Here is a 20,547-nt window from a genome sequence, read left to right as displayed (position 1 = left end):
AATGCAAGCAATGAGAACATTTTTGATTCATACGAATGACACAAACTGAAAATAAACCTTGGATGAATATGCACGGAAGTTTTCCAGTTGTATTTGTATTCATTTGCTAAAAAATACGAGCCTCCAGCAGGATCAGGCCTCGCCTAGCCCCATCCTGGGGGCCTGGGCCTATCTGTAGCTAAAACACCAGGGCCTGGCCGAGGTTGGGTCCTGGTCACTAAGGCCAGGGCCTGGGGGTAAGCACTTATTTGGGAGACAAACTTAAAATGTAAAAATTAAGTATTTCACCTTTGTTTTTGCATTGACGTTGGCACCTTGCTTCAGGAGAAAGTTCACCATCTTAATGTTTCCATAGTGACAAGCCACAATTAATGGAGTGTAGCCCAGCTGCAACAAAATGGACATTGACAAAAATGAAAGAGTGATAAAGAAAATGCAAGTTCAAATATGGAATATATTTGCCAATCAGCTGCAAGTTCCAATGGCTCTATCTGGACTAGAAAACCCCTTTGGAACTTACCATCTGGAATGTCATTTCTAAAGAAAATGTAAAATTAACAAGTAAGAAAAAAAATTGCAAAGCAATTTATGAGAGCACTTTTTTCCTAACACTAGATCCATGTTTAATGGGGGGGGGAAGTAACATTTTTTCAATTTTGGTTTAGATCCATAAAGATTTCTTGTAAAACATGAGGAGGCCAATATTCAAAACTACTTAGCTGGATAAGCAGCAACTTATCCGGCTAAGTGGTGGTCGCTGAATATCCGGCTGCGATCAGCAGTCACTACTTAGTCAGGTAACTAGTTAACCAGATAACTTTATGGGCAGGATATAGGCAGATTGGGGAGGATCTACTCATCCATTTAATTCAGCCAGAAAAATAGTGATATCCAAACTTATCCTGATAAATTAATTAGATATGTTAGAGCTGCTCTATAGCACGTCTAAAGTTAGCAGGATAAGGCTGCTGAATATCCCATGTAGGTTAGCTAGATAAATGTCATCCAACTAGTAACTTACCAATATCTACCAATATTTTTTTTTCTAACTTTAGATAGATATATATTCTGAAAATGTGATTGCTTAGGATGACAAATTCAGGAAATAATGGGCCAGATTTTAAAAGCTCTACGCTCGTAAATCGCCTTTCGCGCGCCGGGCCTATTTTAAAAAGGCCCAGCAACGCGTGTAAAGTCCCGGGACGCATCTAAGTCCCGGGGCTTGCAAAAAGGGACAGTCTGGGGGCAGGGCATGTGCGGGGCGGTCCGGGGCGGGGTGGGGCCAGAGGCCTCCGACACAGCGGCCATTTTCTTCAGGCAGGCACAAAAGGTTTGATAAAAATTTGGGGGGGTGGGAAGGTTAGGTTAGGGGGAAGGGAACGGGGAAAGCCCGTGGGCATCGGCACGTGCAAGGTGCACTAGTGTGCACCCCCTTGCGCGACTGACCCCCGATTTTATAACTTGCGCGTGCCTGTGCAAGTTATAAAATCGGGCATACATGTGTGCACGCTGGGTAGCGCGCGCACATGTACGCCCGCACGCAGGTCTTAAAATCTACTCCAATGTGTACATCGTCAGAGTTCCTTTAACATTTGCCAGCACTTGAAAGGCACAACTACAATAGTTGCATTTATTCAGTTACCTTGGTCTGAGAATCCAGGTTTGCACCATTCTTTGAAAGTATGTCAGCTACATTCACTTTATCTTCCTGGGCTGCAAGATGTAAGGGAGTCAATCCATTCTAAAAAGGAATTTTAAAAACCAGTGAGAACACTGATCAACAAGGAAGCCAGCCATACCAACATTATCACATATATGCTTACTAGTTTGTTCACAGAATATGAGAAGATATTATCTACAAGGTGCCAAAAATAGGACAAGTAGTGGAGGATATCTTTTCAAGATAATGCACACTCAACTTCTGCCACTGTATTCCGCATTGCAGTTTACATATTCACATTGTTGAAGAAATTAAGATGTCCAATTAATTTTCTCATAGGCAATTTGCACTCAGACACCAGCTGGCAGTCTGAATAGCATACTGTATATTTAGTCCTCATGCTATTTCATCTTCAAGATATGAAGGAGCTGCTCATCGAGATGGTAAATTTCAAACAGCCGTGCGGGTGTACAAATGCACGTGTATTTCGGCTCGCGCCCAGATGTGCAATCATTTTATAACATACATGAGTATATATGCACATATGATATTAAATCGGCTATATGTGCATAAAAGTATGCACAATTTTACACGGACACGCGCATGTGTGCGCAAATGCCAGGTCTGCTGCGTAAGTGGGGGGGATTTTATTAGATACACATGACAATGCAGTAGCCATTTTTCCCAGTTTGCCCAGTTAGGATTTCCTAACCCCTCCTGTTATTTATCCTCCCTTTTACCCTGATCCTTAAAACCCCACTGACTTGCCTAGTTCTTTTTTATTTTAATACTTACAGGCCATCCATAGCAGAAGTAAAGTTATGTGGCAGAGGACCCTGGCGCGTGCTTGTGCACATCAGTACTTACACGCACGTTTCAAGGCAGCTTCCCGGAATGCCCATGTCCCACCCATGCTCCGCCCATACCACACTCACTCCCCGCCCCTTTTCTTAGACTTTTGAATTTGTGCGCATACTCGTGTACCTCCCGGCTTTGGCGTGCGAGGGCTTTTAAAATCAACCTTTAAGGATTTTATTCATCCAAACATGGGACTTAGAAACACGAAAGGTCTAGAGTTATCTACCATGTTCAGTGAATCAAATGGTGGCTCTAAGGTTACGCATATCTTGGAAAACTAGCATAAACCCCCTTTCCCCCTTTTTAGACCATCTCCCACCAGGGATAATTTTCATTATAATCATTATTGTAAAGGAACCCTAAGGTCCCTTTCCAGGTCAGCAAATGCCTCCACTGGGGGCACATACGACTAAGATTAGTGGAGGAGCCCAGTGTGTCACAGACACAACCCACTGAGTGGTGCTGATATTATTTGGGAGCAGTAAAACCAGAGGCCCAGAGAGTTCTGGGGCTTTCTTAAGGTACATCCAGGGCTTGAGAAAGAAACCACTGGGTCTCAAGGAGCGAGTTCCTGGAGCAGCCCATGAGGGGCTTCAGGAAGGAATCTGGAAAGGATTTCTGGAGATGGGAAGCTCAGTAGATTCCTTGCTCTGCCGGGATTAATTTTTCCAGTGGTTTGAGAAAGCGGAAAAGGACATAAGAGAACAGAGCATGTTCTACTATCAAGGAAAAAGTGCAATAGGAGCTTATCTGGTGGAAGTTCTACTATCAAGGACAAAGTGCAATAGGAGCTTATCTAGTGGTGTTTTCTAGTTGAGAAAAAGACAGAGGAGTACCTAAAGAATAAAAGAGAAGTCATCTTATCCAGGATGTCTTAATCTTTTCATTCTTAGCAACTAGAGAGAAGAGAATAGTCACAAAAGATTAATCAAGTATTAAGGGGAGTCCAAGAAATTCAAGGATAGTTCCCTGGAGTAGCCCAAAGGGTACTTATGGGTTAAGGAAGGCCCCTGCATGTATGTGAATTAAGTGACTGTTTAAATATGTATGAATATCACCAGAAGACAATGTACTCTCTGTCAATTGATCTCTCTTTAGACCCCTCCTTATGAACTCCAGTTATCAAGCAAGTTGATCTTACTGTGCCCTTATGCTCCTCTGCTAAATCCTGACGCTGCACTTTTCACCTTCCTGTGCCTTATACCTAGAATAGACTTCCTAATCCTGTGTGTCATGCTCCCTCTCCAGTCATATTCATATCCAGTTAAAAGCTCACCAATTCGAAGCTACTTTTAAATCCTAAGCACTTCTCTAGAATACACTTCTTACAGATTCTTGTTTGTCAGGTTTGCTTGGTCTCACTAGATTGTAAGCTCCGTGGAGCAGGACTGTCTCTTATAAGTGTCTGTACAGTGCTGTGTATGTGCAGTAGCATTTTAAAATAATAAATAGTAGTAGTAGTAAACAGGTCTTCTCAAACAAACCAGCAGCACCTCACAGAGGCTCTTCAAACATTACTCCACACCTCATATCAAGGCACAGAGGTTTCATGCTAGTGTGGAAATTGAAAGGTATTAGCGTGATTTTTTAGGTTTATTGCTATTATTGTTAGCGTTAGGGGTGTGCATTCGTTTTGAACGCATAGCTATGTTGAATACGTTGGAAATCGCGATTGTTGATCCTAAATAAAAATTTAAACCCCTCATCCTCCTTAATCCCCCCCAAGACTTACCAAAACTCCCTGGTGGTCCAGCGGGGAGTCAGGACGCCATTTCTGTATTCCTTTGCGAGGAGCACGTGACGTCGGCGTCACGTCGGAGTGACGCCGACGTCACGTGATTCCCCGCGCCTTCGCTCCGGGACCCTCGTTCGACCCAACTGGAACTTTTGGCCAGCTTGGGGGGGCCTCCTGACCCCCCCAAGCTGGCCAAAAGTTCCGGTTGTGTCCAACGAGGGTCCCGGAGCGAACCCGCGGGGAATCACGTGACGTCGGCGTCACTCCGACGTGACGCCGACGTCACGTGCTCCTCGCAAAGGAATACAGAAATGGCGTCCTGACTCTCCGCTGGACCACCAGGGAGTTTTGGAAAGTCTTGGGGGGGATTAAGGAGGATGAGGGGTTTAAATTTTTATTTAGGGAATCGGTGCACGTATGGACATAGACTCAACTTATGGAATTCTACATATGTCCATATTGACCGAAATTGACCCCCCCTTTCGACTTATGGACTTATGAACAGAAACTTTTTGTCTGCATATCCCTAGTTAGCGTTAGTCTGGCCACTGAGCGCTGTTGGCATTGAAATGACAGAACTTTCATTTTTAGATATTTGGATTATGAAGACTTCAGATGGTTTTTTAATCACTTTGTACAGCAAGGCTACTGATCAAAATACATGCCTTCACTTCTGAAGTTTTTACCTGTATATTTCTGTGAATAAACTTGCGTTTTTCTCAGTTTTTATGCTGTTGGCGACTTTCCACAATTAAGTGAATTCAAGGAGTAAGCACAGATTTTGGCAGATCGCTTTATTCAACGCGGTTATCCTGTAAAACGTATTAGGAATGCTTACAAGTGTCTTCTCGAAGGCAAATTTTAAAAGCCCTACACACACCAAAAATCTGGAGATATGTGCACAAGGTGGGCTGGTGCACGCAGAGCGGATTTTATAAGCTGCCTAGAGGCGTGCGTATCTCCCACTGTGCACACAAATAAAAAATTTCCGAAAAGGGATAGAGCTTGGGTGTGGTCTGGGTAAGGTATAGGTGTGTAGGGGCCTGGCCAAGAAATGCACACATAAATACTTAAGGGCTTTGCAAGTGCCAGGGTCCCCAGGCACAAACAAAATCAGAGGGGTTTTAAGGGTTGCGGCTAACAAAGGGGAAGGAAGACTATTAAATTAGGGGAGGTTAAGTCCTATCCTAAATTGGGTGAACTGAGAACAAACTGGGAAAACAGCGCATGGCATCGGTGCACGTCCCTTATAAAATTCCTCCACTTATGTGGTAGAAGTGGCATTTGCTCGCACATGCATTCATTTAAAATTGTGTGCACATATACGCGCGTCCAGGCTATTTTGTAATATGCACGCATATGTTATACATTTTTAATAAAGAAAAAGAACAAAGAAAAAAAGAATGCATATTTGAAAATTTTAAAATTTTAAAAAATGAATTTACCTTGGTGTTGGTTTAGACTGATTTAAATGTTCATGACAGACTCTTATGGGACTCCTAGCCAAACCGTCTGGCTAGACACAAAAGTAGGGGAGTTTATACAAAGGCAAATGAGTAGACAATGGGCTCCCTTCAGGGCCAGCGTGGCCCACTCTGCAAGACATTCACCTGCACAGAGAAGTGGCTCTCTGTGGGAGGCAGCGATGATGCACAGCTGAGCTGCCGGAGAAGACAACACACTGCTGCGGCTAAGAGTCCATCTTCTCTTCACTACCTGCTCCCCACTCCCCTTCACATCCCTCGCCCCAGCAGAAAAAGTGGGTGGCATGAAAAGAGTCTTATCCCCTTTTCCTCCCCTGGCTAGCAGGATCACCGAGCAGCACTTAACATGGTGCCACATTCCTGTGTGCTAGGGCCAGTCTCTTGGTATGTGCCGTGAGATCTACGGGATTTGTGCATCTCATACTGCAAGACTAGATCTAGGAGGTTGAAGCTATGTTAAGGCCTGCTCCTCATGTCAGGTGGGAAGGATTATGGGGTCAGGCAGCTGTGGACTACAGAACAGAGAAAATTAGGGGGAGAGCTACTGGGGCAGAAAAATACAAATAGGACTTCTGGGTGGGGCAAGAATGTAGAGTTTCTAGGGCAGTGGAAGAATGTGGGAAGAGCTTCTGGGCTGGGGCAAGAATGTAGCAAGAGCTTCTGAGGTCAAGGAAGAATATGAGGAGACCTTCTGGAGGGTGACAAGAATTTGGGGAGGCTAGGGGGAGAATAATGTAGGAAAAGCTTCTGGGTGGGGGAAGAAAAACACTATGAGAGCTTTCAGGTACGGAGGAGAATGCTGAGAGACAATTCTGGGGCAGAGGTGATGTGGGGTATGAGCTTTCAGGGAGAGAGTTTTCCAGGGGTGGGGGAAGGGGGATGTGGGGAGAACTTTTTTTTAGTTGGTGGGAAGGAATGTAAGGTTAGCTTTCTGGGGACTGAGAAGATTAAACCTGGAATGGAGGCAGATAGGAGAGGCGCAAAGGATGAAGGGGGTGTGAGGACTCAGGATGGGAAGGGGGAAGAGAGGCAGGGAGAAGTGGAAAAAGGACCAGACACTGAGGACCAGACACTGAAGTCATGGGGGACAGGGAGAAGAGAATGCCTGGGATGGGGGAAGGTGAGATTCAAAGGAATGAGGATGGAAGAAGATGGAAAGAAGTCTGGTTATTGGGTAGTGGGAGAGGGAAAGGGATAAAAGATTCATTTTGAGAGGTAGGAAAAGGTCTTGGAATGGGGGAGAGGACTAGGGATGGAGTGAGAGAAAGAACTCTGGATTTGAGGAGGAGGGTGGAATTCAGGGTGATAATATATGAGGAAGGGGAAGAAGAATGTAGGAGGGAGTATAGGAGAAAGAGGGCAGAAATGAGGAAGAAATGGGAATGGAAAGCAGTCAAGAAGAGGAAGAATAATAAAAGAAGAAAAGGAAAAGAGAAAAAAGAAGAGGAGCAGAAGAGAGCAGACAGTGAGAAAGAAGATAGAGAAAGCATTAAATTATCCCCTCTGAAAGGAGGAGACAAAAAGGGAGAGACCAGAATTACACACAGTATTCAAGGTGTGGTCTCACCATGCAGCGATATAGAGGCATTATGACATCCTCCGTTTTATTTGCCATTCCCTTCCTAATAATCCTAACATTATTTGATTTTTTGATTGCCACAGCACACTCAGCTGACGATTTCAATGTATTATCCACTATGATCCCTAGATCTGTTTCCTGGATGGTAACTCCTAAGACAGAACCTAACATTGTGTAATAAAGCAAGAATTGTTTTTCCCTATATGCATCACCGTGAACTTGTCCACATTAAATTTCATCTGCCATTTAGATACCCAATCTTCCAATCTTGCAAGGTCCTCCTGCAATTCATCACAATCTGCTTGAGATTTAACTACTCTACATAATTTTGTGTCATTCGCAAATTTGATCACCTCACTCATCTAACCCCTTTCCATATTATAAGTATATTAAAAAGTAGAGATGTGAACCGGAATCGGTTCGGATTCCGGTTCCGATTCACATGTGGGGTTTTTTCAATCGGGACCGATCACGGTTTTGTTTATCGGCTGCGCCAGAGCCGATAAACAAAAAACCCACCCCGACCCTTTAAAAGTAACCCCTTAGCTTTCCCCGACCCCTCCCGACCCCCCAAAAACTTTTTACAGGTACCTGGTGGTCCAGTGGGGGTCCCAGCAGCGAGCTCCCACGATCTCCCCGCTCCGGGCCGTCCTCCCGCTCCCGGGCCGTCGGCTGCCACTAATCAAAATGGCGCCGATGGCCCTTTGCCCTTACCATGTGACAGGGTATCCGTGCCATTGGCTGGATCCTGTCACATGGTAGGAGCACTGGATGGCCGGCGCCATCTTGTGCTCCTACCATGTGACAGGGGCTGACCAATGGCACCGGTAGCCCCTGTGACATAGTAAGGGCAAAGGCTATCGGTGCCATTTTGAATACTGGCAGCCGATGGCCCGAGTGCAGAAGATCGCTCCCGGACCCCCGCTAGACCACCAGGGCTTTTGGCAAGTCTTGGGGGACCCTCCTGACCCCATAAGACTTGCCAAATGTCCAGTGGGGGTCCGGGAGCGACCTCCTGCACTCGGACCGTCGGCTGCCAGTATTCAAAATGGCGCCGATAGGCTTTGCCCTTACTATGTCACAGGGGCTACCGGTGCCATTGGTCAGCCCCTGTCACATGGTAGGAGCACAAGATGGTGCCGGCCATCCAGTGCTCCTACCATGTGACAGGATCCGGCCAATGACACAGATACCCTGTCACATGGTAAGGGCAAAGTTTTTTGGGGGGGTCGGGAGGGTGGGGGAAGCTAAGGGGTTACTTTTAAAGGGTCAGGGTGGGTTTAGGGGTTATTTTTGTGTGCCTTTTTCCCGCCCTCCCCCAAAACGATAAGGGAACCCCCACGATCAATATCGTGGGGTTTTCCTATCGTTTTGGGGGAGCCCCCGATTTCTGACGTTTTTGAAAATATCAACGATGTTTTCAGTCGTCCGAAGCCCGATTCACATCCCTATTAAAAAGCACTGGTCCAAGTACAGATCCCTGTTTAAATTTTCCACTGTGAAAACTAGCCATTTAATCCTACTCTCTGTTTCCTGTCTTTTTGTGTGTCCAATCCACAAAAGGACATCACCTCCTATCCCATGACTTTTTAATTTTCTTAGAAGCCTCTCATGCAGGACTTTGTCAAATGCTTTCTGAAAATCCAAATACACCACATCTACTGGCTCATCTTTGTCCACATGTTTATTCACCCCTTCAAAAAAAATGTAGATTTGTGAGGCAAGACTTCCCTTGGGTAAGTCCATGTTGGCTGTGTCCCACCAAACCTTGTCTATCTAAATGTTTTGTGATTTTATTCTTTATAACAGTTTTCACGATTTTTCCTGACACTGAAGTCAGGCTCATCGGTCTATAGTTTCCCAGATGACCCCTGGATCCCTTTTTAAATATCGGAGTTACACTGGCCATCTTCCAATCTTCAGGTACATTGGATGATTTTAATAATAGGTTACAAATTAATTGAAATAGGTCTGAAATATAATTTTTTAGTTCTTTCAGAACCCTGGGGTGTATATCATCTGGTCCAGGTGATTTACTACTCTTCAGTTTGTCAATTAGGCCTATCACATCTTCCAGGTTCACCGTGATTTGGTTCAGTTGATCTGAATCATCACCCATGAAAACCTTCTACAGAATGGGTCTCTCTCCAAAATCATCTTCAATGAACACCGAAGCAAAGAAATTGTTTAATCTTTCCACAATGGCCTTATCTTCTCTAAGTGTGCCTTTAACCCCTTGATCATCCAACAATCCATCGGAGTCCCTCACAGTTTTCTGCTTCAGATACATTTTAAAAAGTTTTTATTGTGAGTTTTTGCCTCTATGGCCAACTTCTTTTCAAATTCTCTCTTAGCCTGTCTTATCAATGGCTAACATTTAACTTGCCAATGCTTATGCTTGATCCAATTTTCTTATGATGGATCCTTTGTCCAATTTTTGAATGAAGATCTTTTGGCTAAAATAGCCTCCTTCACCTCACCTTTTAGCCATGCCAGTAATCGTTTTCTCTTCCTTCCACCTTTCTTAATGTATGAAATACATCTGGACTGTGCTTCTAGGATGGTATTTTTTATCAATGTACATGCCTGTTGCACACTTTTTACCTTTGTAGCTGCATCTTTCAGGTTTTTTCTAACTATTTTTCTCATTTTATCAAAGTTTCCCTTTTGAAAGTTTAGCGCTAGAGCCATGGATTTACTTACTGTCACCCTTCCAGACATTAATTCAAATTTGATCATATTATGATCACTATTGCCAAGCGGCCCCACCACCGTTACCTCTCTCACCAAATCCTGCAATCCACTGAGAATTATATAAAAAATTGCTCCCTTTCTCATTGGTTCCTGAACAATTGCTCCATAAAACTGTCATTTATTCCATCCAGGAACTTTATCTCTCTAACATGCCCTGATGTTTCACTTACCCAGTCAATACTGGGGTAATTAAAATCTCCCATTACTACTGCACTAACAGTTTGGTTAGCTTCCTTAATTTCTCATAGCATTTCACTGTCCGTTTCATCATTTTGGCCAGGTGGATGGTAGAATACTCTTCCCCAACACACAAGGGATTTCTACCCATATTCGATTGTGCATTTAGTCTCATGCAGGTGTTGAGATGCCCTAACTCTGATACTTCATTAGTATCCTTTGAAGATACCTCACTCTGAACCATGCGCTGCTGAACAACTGTCGGCTTTCCCCTTTGTTCTAGTTTAAAAGCTGCTCTATCTCTTTTTAAAGATTAGTGTCAGCAGCCTGGTTCCACCCTGGTTAAGGTGGAGCCCATCCCTTTGGAAAAGACTCCTCCTTCCCCAAAAGGTTTCTCATTTTCTCACAAAACTGAATCCCTCTTCCTTGCACCATCGTCTCATCCACGCATTGAGACTCCGGAGCTCTGCCTGCCTCTGGGGACCTGCGCGTGGAACAGGGAGCATTTCAGAGAATGCTACCCTGGAGGTTCTGGATTTCAGCTTTCTACCTAAGAGCCTAAATTTGGCTTCCAGAACCTCCATCCCACATTTTCCTGGGGGCCCACACGTACCACGGTAGCCGGCTCTTCCCCAGCACTGTCTATAATCCTATCTAGGTGACGCGTGAGGTCCACCACCTTCACACCAGGTAGGCATGTTACCAGGCGATCTTAATGCCTGCCAGCCACCCAGCTATCTACATTCCTAATAATCGAATCACCATCCTGGATGTGAGAGGACAATGCTCCACCTGGAGAGTAGGTCCTTGCGGGGGATGTAGTTTCAGGTCTTAAGGCCCTTTTAAATGATGGTGGCCCCATACAAAGTGGGCAGCCAGCACATGTTTTTAGGGCCCTGCTGCATTATTTTTCCCTGCAGTTTTTCTGTGAGAAAATAATATTGTCAAATTGCTGTGGCTTCTGCCGTTTATTTAGTTTTGTCTTTGCTGATGGTTTTTTATGTCTGTTGTCTTATAGTTTTATCTTAACGATAGACTATGTATGTTACACTGTTACCTGCCTAGAAGTAAAATAGAGCAGGCTATTTTTTTTTAATTAATTAATTAACAACTCATCAGTGAAAAATATTCTGGAACCTATTTCAAAATCTCTGATCAGGACACAGCTCCCACACAGAATATTTAGTTACTAACAGATGGATTTTGTTGACTTATTAGAATTTTTCTGGTGCATATTTAATTCTTTTGTACTCAGGACATACCTGCCAGTCTTAAGGCTTTTTTAAAATTGGGTTTGGAATATTTTGTGGTAATAAAATTTAAAGAATGTGTTTTTAGGTGTATTTTGAGAGTAGATTATTATAATTTTCCATGGGGACTGTTCATTGGACAACAACCCTCTTTCTCACCCCATAATAAACTGCTCATTCACTGCTGGTACTACAGGGAACAAGTATTCCCAATTCATCCACCAGGAATCTGGTTGTCTTAATCTACTTAATCTAACCCTACCACACCTGTAAGCAATGCTTGGCAATTCAAAGTCATTGTTGGAGGAAATAAAAAGCCAGAGAAGGGCTCCGTTAGAGACAATAGGGGAGCAGCACGGTAATTGCTTGCACAGGGCAGCAATACAAGTAACACCCTGGCTCCCTAATAGCCCCCACCAAACATACAAATAAAGCATTCACAAGGCACCAACAGGACAGGAGAGAAGTAGAAGAGAGGAAGAGAATTACAGAGAGTGGAGGAGGTAACAGACGAAACACAGTGATACACACCTGAGCATTTTAAAAGGTAAATGTATTTCTAAAAGGACAGAGATCTTTACTGTCGCTAACATTGTTCAGTGTGGCCAAAAATCATTGTAGGAATTCTGGTGCTTGAAGCTGAAGAGGAGCCTGATCCTCAGAAGCATTTTTTGGTTTGCGAGCAGAGCTCATGTCTGTGAGCTCTGAGGCAGTAGCAAGCTGTGGTGCAGTCACTGTGGTGCCTATACTACAAGGTGGTTATAGGTGAGAAAGTGGCCAGATACCAGCGCCTTTATGAGCACTCCCTGGATCTCTCCCTTGCATGCTCCCTTCCGACTCTAACCGTGTCTTCTCATGCCACTCTTTTACATGGAGGAGTAGCGAGTGGTTAGAGCACTGGGCTGTGAACCAGGGAAGCAAGGGCTCAAATCCCACAGCTGCTCCTTGTGACCTTGAGCAAGACACTTCACCCTCCATTGCCTCAAGTACAAACCTAGGCCCAGATACATCATTTTGCTATACATAAAGCAGAACGATGAGCCCCGGCCAGAAAAAGGGTGGGGGGCAATAGTATGCAGCTGACCGCACTGCACACTATCGCCTCCATAGCATCACGGGAAAAGGTGGTGTTATCGCCCACAGGGCTAGTGGGTCCTAACACCACCCAAACCCTGCCCACACTCCTCCCCTTCCCCCATTTGAATTGTACCACCCTGATGCGGCCGATATCAAGTGCAGTAGGGCATTATCGTGTGTGACAACGCCCTAAAGCATGCAATAACTGCCCATCGCACAATAAAGAACGACTCCGTTAGATTGGAAGGCCTCTGGGGACAAGGAAATACCTACAGTACCTGAATGTAATCCACTCTAAAATGTCTCAAAGGTGGAAAATAAATTGAATAAATAAATTAAACAAAAACACATGGAGGTCCATATTCTAAGTGGTTTGTCCAGATAACTTTCAAGTTACCCAAAAAAACCCCATGGTTTTATATTTCTGCCCCTCTAACGTGATATATTTCACCTAGGTGGGTCACTACCTGAATAAAATGTATGCAGATAAAGGAGGGGCATTTCTGAGTTGGAAGGGGTGGTTCTTCCCATCAAAAGGTCACCCTGCCCTCCTGGGGATCCTAGTTTTTCAAACCCATGGAGGGTAGAAATTCCCCTGGCTGGTGTTTGACCTTTCTGCACAGATCGAGGAGGAAGTTGTGACAAGAGAAATCATTGTGCTGCTGTGAATTAAGATTGTGCCAGTTTTCATCATTTACATCAGAAAATATTCATTTGCACACTAACCCAGTGACTCCAGTCTTTCTTTGGCACACCTAACGTGCTGTGGGACAGACATACATTGGTTGCCCCAGGGAAATAATAAAAGTAGACAAAGAAGCCACCCTTAGCATTTGCGGCCCTGGGAGTTACCTCCCCCCTCCACTCGACCAAGGATCCAGGCCATGAAAGGAAGAGTCAATGTTCAAGCTAGCCTGGGAGGGTTCCTGTCCCCATGAGAACAACAGATATCTTTATGGCCTCATCGGGTAGGAGTCTGTACCCAGAGTTGGGGTTACACACGCATTGAGACTTCAGAGCTCTGCCTGTCTCTGGGGACCTGCATGTGGAACAGGGAGCATTTCAGAGAAGGCCACCCTGGAGGATCTGGATTTCAGCTTACTTCCTAAAATCCTAAATTTGGATTCTAAGAACATGTCATACTGGGTCAGACCAAGAGTCCATCAAGCCCAGCATCCAACAGTGGCCAATCCAGGCTACAAGAACCTGGCAATTACCCAAACACTAAGAAGATCCCAAGCTACTGATGCTAGTAATAGAAGTGGCTATTTTCTAAGTTAACTTGATTAATAGCAGGTAATGGACTTCTCCTCCAAGAACTTATCCAAACCTTTTTTGAACCCAGCAGTGGTTATTTTCCAAGTCAACTTGATTAATAGCAAGAACTTATCCAAACCTTTTTTAAACACAGCTATACTAACTGCACTAATCACATCCCCTGGCAACAAATTCCAGAGTTTAATTGTGTGTTGAGTGAAAAAGAATTTTCTCCGTTTAGTTTTAAATGTGCCGCATGCTAACTTCATGGAGTACCCCCTAGTCTTTCTATTATCTGAAAGAGTAAATAACCGATTCACATCTACCCATTCTAGACCTCTCATGATTTTAAAGACCTCTATCATATCCCCCCTCAGCCGTCTCTTCTCCAAGCTGAACAGCCCTAGTCTTTCTGTATTAGTTCTGACCGAAAGGACAAGGATAAACATTCCAAAATACTAACTGAATCCTTCAAACAAAAGTGCTGTCACCCCAAAATAATCTCCAAAAATATCAAACCCTTACTCAAAGCACCTTGGGAAAACCTAGTACATGACAAGCAGAGGAGAACCATAGAGTGCGTAATATTCAAATAACATACATCCCAGAGCTAGAAGAGCAAAGAAAAATCATAAAAGATCTACATCTATTACTATTAAAGGATGAATTACTAAAATAAATATTCTCTGCATCCCCTGTTCTAGAATTCTGGCAACAGCTAACAATGAGGAGTAACTTCAGACAGAAAGCCAAACAGAAGAAGATGACACAAAATCATGCAAGATTCCACAAAACAAGCTGGGCCAGATATATATATATATATATATATATATATATATATATATATATATATATATATATATATATATATGATCCAAGGTGAAAAAAAATATGAAGAGGGGTGCTAGTCAGTGAAACAAGACGGAAATTAAAAACAACAAACATCCACAGACAAAAAAATAGGTATTACAGAGAACAGAATGACACCTCAGTAAGTGAACATTTCTCAAATGAAGATCACTCCTTTAAAGACCTCACAATCAGCGCGCTCACACTGGATTTAAAAAGGACAGAATCAGCTAGGCTTCAAGAGATCATATTCAAAAGCCACATAGATGGATAACTCAAAAGTTAAACGTCTAAATAGCAAATGTGGCATATTCAGCCTTTTATTCGGCTAAATTATAGATGGATAGGTAGTTATGGGGCTATAATTTAGTCAGATAAAAAAGAGATATCGGGTCTATCCAGCTAGGCTAATGGGATAGCTTTAGACTTTCTTCAGAGTAGGTCTAAAGTTATCCGGCTTTGTGTGACTGGATAACGTGCCACTTAGCCGGCTATATTCTGCCTAGCACAGCAGAAGCAAACATGCCGGGCTTCCATCGCAGTAGGATACTGCTGCAATCCAGGATATACTGACAATCTATTTTAAGGTATGGGATGGGGTGGGAGGGATAGGGACAGGGAAGAGAGATGAGGGGAGTCCTGGAGAAACAAATATTTTTTTTAAAAAGCCAGGAACGGGAGTGTGGGTGTGGGGGAGAGGATACGATTGCCACTGGGAAATAAAGATGTGGTGGCTCTGGGAGGTGGTCCCAGGCTGTTAGGAACTGTCATAGACGGGAAGAGGGGGTTCTGGTTCGGGCCTGTAGACCCGCTATCAGTTTTTTGGGGTTTTTTTTAAGTGAATTGCTACTTAACCGGCTATACTGTTTTGAATAAAGCTGGTTATCTATAAACATTTTCAGCTAACTGCAATTGAATATTGATTGAATAATAATTTACTGTGAATTATATGACTCTATAAGGAATGTTTTTAAATTGCAACAAAATATTGTCTTGAAAAGTATTCATTCCTGTTACTTCTAATGGGCCGTGGAGGAATGATGAGTGGACCCGGGAACCTCTTTTGATAAGAGGTCTTACACATACCTGGCTTGCTGACACCCAATAGTACTGCTGATTTAACATTACTTTGATTGCAGCTCTTTACCTGATTAACTTGGTTTTGTTTTGCTGTTCCTACTTTTTATGGATTATCTAGTACTAGGCCAGTTTAGAGCTTCTAGTTTTTAGAATGTACTGAATAACTTTATACATTACCGACCATATTCAAAAGAATATCTGGTTATGTTTAAAGTTAGCTGGATAACTTTAATCAGGGAGATTTGGTGGGCTGTTTATCCCACTGAAAATCCAGGACAAATTATCCAGCTAACCTTAGTCGGATAACTTGTCCACTAAATGCCCTACTGACTATTGGCCTGTTAGTAGTCTGCATATGCTGTTACAGCTTGCAGTAGGGTTGGATGGATTGATAGAAAGAACCTATGTCTGATAATGGGTGAGAAAGTCTCTGTTCTTATTTTCTGTTTGTTTCTAAGTTTTAGATCATCATAATTTCAAAATGTTTTGCATTTTGTATTCTCCTAAAATTCCCTTTACATACCCGGTTTCATTAGTGCCCTGATTAAGGGAGCATAGCCTCCGAAAGTTATTACAGATGCAGTAAATGAGTCCAGTAAAGACATATCTCCTATAAATTGTTTGATGACGCATACTTCTATATATTCAAGAGGACTAACATGGCAACCACAATACTTTTGTTCAAGGAAGGACTTAAATACTTGCTGTTTTAAATATGGTTTCTATTCTGTTGTACAAGCAGCAGGGGAAGGTGCAGAGGTAGACCCAGAAAAGGAGGAGAGAGAACCAGTCACAGCCTACCAGCATCACTGTCTCCTCAACCCTTCAGGATGAGACTGAGGATATAGTTTCCTCTGCTTTTTATTAATCTAGTTTTCATTTTTGTTGTATTTCTAGCATGTGATGTTAGGTGCTGTATGACCTAATTTGTACAATAGTGTCTATGGCCAAAAAGATTTGAGTGGGAGATCTAAATGAGGAATTGCTATGGTGCAAAAGGGGAAATGTGAATGATTCATATGTAGGTTATCTTGTGTGATAGAGAACTGCTTGCTATAAGACACTATAATTGCTCAGTAGGACTATGGCACATTTGATAATCAAATCATAGGCAATGTTAGTTTTAAAATAGGGGCATATATGGAAAAAAATATGTTTTATTTTATTTTACTTTCATTTTTGAGTTTCATAAAATGCTAAAACCATTTAGGGAACACTAAAAAAATGTAACACGTATTAAATAATTTTAGTGCATGCTAAAACTCAACAGTAACACAAAATGAACATGTGTTTTATTCATTGGAAAACGACATACAAAGGGGCAGATTTTCAAAGCCTACGCGTCGTAAGGACCACATCACACCAATCCTTAAAAACCTACACTGGTTACCCATCAACTATAGAATACTGTTCAAGACCCTGTCCATCATCCACAAAACCATCTATCATCAATCCACACTCCAACTCAAAATACCACTAGAACCCCACGCTTCCACAAGACCGATCAGATCGGCATACAAAGGATCTCTGCAGGCTCCCCCTAATAAATCCGCTAGTCACACCTCCATTCAGAAACGAGCCTTGTCCACTGCTGGACCATATCAATAGAATCTACTTCCCCCAGAACTTCGCCAGGAACAATGCCCTTTCTCCTTCAGAAAGAAACTGAAAACTTGGCTGTTCACTCAAGCCTTCCCTTGATGGGTCACTCCACAACTAGCGAAGACACACACCCCTTATTTTTTCACAGTTCCCCCCCCCCCCCCTTCTCCTGGATCGTTCCTGCCACAGTTCAATTTTACATATTAGGCCATCGTCTAAGCTAGTATCATACGTTGATTGTTACTTACTTTACACTTTTTAGAGTTATGTTAAACTAATTTCTTTCGCTCTTAATTCTCCTGTACTGTAAATCCCTGTTCATTGTAACTTTCTTTCTTCTATTTAATTGGTTACCCCTGGTTATGCTGTAAACTGGTACGATAAGACCTTCGTCTTGAGCATCGGTGTATTAAAAGAATTTAAATAAATAAATAAATATGTGTGTAAATCGAGGCGGATTTACGCGTGTAGGGGGAGGTTATGCACGCCGGGCCTATTTTCAAAAGGCCTGGTGGCACGCATAAAGCCCAAGGACACGCGTATGTCCCGGGGCTTGAAAAAAGGGGTGGAGTGAGAGCGGGGCATGGGCGGTCCAGGGGCGGGGCGGGGCATGGCTGGAGCCTCCAGGCACATCGGCCATTTGCTGCTGTGCCCAGGATCACAGGCCGGCCGTCAGCCGGTGCGTGCAACCTACACCTGCCCGGAGGCAGGTGCAACTTATAAAATAAAGGTAGGGGGGATTTAGGTAGGGCTGGGGGACGGGTTAGATAGGGGAAGGGAGGGGAAGGTGGGGGGGACCAAAGGAAAGTTCCCTCCGAGATGCTCTGATTTCGGAGTGGCCTCGGAGGGAATGGGGAAAGCCATCGGGGCTCCCCTAGGGCTCGGCACGTGCAAGGTGCACTAGTGTGCACCCCCTTGTGCGCGGCGACCCAGGATTTTATAACATGCGCGCAGTTGCCTGCGCGTAGCTATTAAAATCCGGCCCACAATGACATAAAAATGTCTGTGTTTTCTAGTGATTTTTAAATGACTGCACATCTCTAAAGTGTATGGTCCTTTTATCTCTGTTAGTCTTTGGGGCTCACAGTCTCATGGATAAGTGTTGTGTGGTTGAGTTGAGAGGTTTACATGCATGTGGAAAGTCTGCAGCTTGGAAGAGTGAGTGGTATGGCTAAGCGTGACAGTGGGAAGGGCTGTACATTTGTGAATGAAAAGTAAATTAGAGGCACATGTTAGCATAAGGCAGAGAGTGTGATTGCTGTATAGGGTAATGCAGGAGTTCGGTAAGCCAAAACAAGTTTTAAAAGGCAGATCCCATCATTCTCAGTGGGAAAATCAGCACTGGCCCTTTAAGGAGCAATTTTCAAAATCCATGGGTATTTTTTTTTTTTTTTTAGCTGTGGACTTTTCACTACATTTCAAATGGAAAATACATAGATTCTTTTCTGTTGAAAATTGCCATAGTTATAAAGTACCCATGCACTTTTCCACCTGCTTTTTCAGTGGGTAGAATTTTCAAAGGAAGACAACATGCGTAAATGTGAAAATACAATCTATTCTCCAATTCCACCCAAAACATGCCGCAGGGAGCACTTCAGACCAAGAGGTTTTAAATGTCTAATAGCACTACTTTTTGTGTGCATGATGAACATAGTGATCTAAAATCCTATGCAACCACTCAACTGCTCGTGTTTGGAAACATACCCCAGTGTGCTGGGCCTAATAAGATGCAGGATGTTCCTTTCCAGGACAACTGAATTTGAGTTTTACATTTATATACTGCCTGACCAAAAAAAACTCCTCAAGGTGGGAAATTACAATATCTTCAATGGTAAACAATCAGATAAAATCAGATCTAAATCTAAAACTGACTAAAGTCATAAAGTAAGGCAGACTGAAAACAAACTTAGAAGTCAATGTAATAACCGGTGGGGTTTCCAGCAGGTTAGCAGCCTCGTTCGCACACCTAACTATAGTTTATTACTGACTGTAATGTAATGCCGCAATTTTTTGCTGGAAAACAATTTGAACTCCTCAGCTAGAAAAGCGTGACACAAATAAACGAATGTAATGATGTTTTCTACCCGTGCAAATCAGCTGAGAGAAAACTTGCACAAGAACCTGAGATCCAGAGTCAGCTGAAAAAAAGAGAACTTCACTTCATAGAGGTAAAAACTGGCCCACAAGGACATATCTGCAAGCTGATTTTCACTGAATTCTGAGTTAAAGAGCAGCTTTGCATGATATTGCATTGCTGCTGCTTATTAACTCAGAATTGTAAAGATTTAGTCATTACAAAAGGGGGTAATTTGTGAACTCTTTTGCAACAGGGCACTACACATGAAAAAAAAAGCAAGAGGCCAAAGCATCATCATTTATGGGCATTTTTACATATGGAGGACCCATCTGTGAAAAAAATTGCAGGAAAATAAGTTGGCCTCCGAGAAACAAAAAAGCAGGAAAAAACATCACAAAATATAAATAACTTGAACCAAACATAAAACAACAATAAAATACATAATAAACCTAAGTCAAAATATTAAACAGCAGCAATTACCCATTATAAAAGATATAGCAGACTTTTTTAATTTACAAAAACTAAATTAAAAAATCCATATAAAACTAAATCTAAAATTCAAATGGACTAACTCTAATCTTTTCTCTTTTGGAATACTCTGCCACCCAGGAGAAAGCTCCACTTCTGGTCCTTTCTAGCCCCATCGTTGATCTTAAGAATGGTATTAAGAACCTTGCAGGAATACAAGTGCTTTGCCATCATACCGCTTGGAAACGTCACCATAAAATCACTTCTTGGAAAGATTCATACAAAAAAACATAAAAGATTTGGCACTGGTATTCCCTTATTCCTATTACTGGGATAATATATCAAATTCTTTCCACTGTTGTATATGCAAAACAGTAAACTCTAGTGATACCACATGTACAATAGACTATTTTTACATATGCTTTTCTTCCCTGAGATTTCTTAAGTAGGATTATCTATAATTTTCTACCTAGCTAAATGTACATCACTACCGGACACACTACCGGATGAAAATCATAACTATTTTTGTGTTTTCCAATATAAATACCTGCATTAAACTTTAACTGATAATCTTTAGAATAGAATCATCAAGTAAATTCTAGAGCAATAAGACCATACAGTTTTACATATACAGTATGTA

The 20,547-nt window shown here is 42.7% G+C and overlaps 1 protein-coding gene across 1 annotated transcript in view; it reads right to left on the bottom strand.

The window, feature by feature from the left end:
- The window catches only part of ANK2 (ankyrin 2), a 573,506-nt gene that overhangs the window by 253,176 nt on the left and 299,783 nt on the right, over nt 1-20,547 (bottom strand). The window contains 2 exon segments of the mRNA XM_029608082.1: nt 289-387; nt 1,643-1,741. Of these exon segments, the coding sequence (XP_029463942.1) occupies nt 289-387; nt 1,643-1,741 (198 nt within the window).

The sequence above is a fragment of the Rhinatrema bivittatum genome, chromosome 1 (genome assembly GCF_901001135.1).
Source record: "Rhinatrema bivittatum chromosome 1, aRhiBiv1.1, whole genome shotgun sequence".
In the NCBI taxonomy this organism is placed as follows: domain Eukaryota; kingdom Metazoa; phylum Chordata; class Amphibia; order Gymnophiona; family Rhinatrematidae; genus Rhinatrema; species Rhinatrema bivittatum.
Note: the sequence above shows the minus strand (reverse complement) of the source record. Positions and strands in the feature narration are given on the sequence as shown.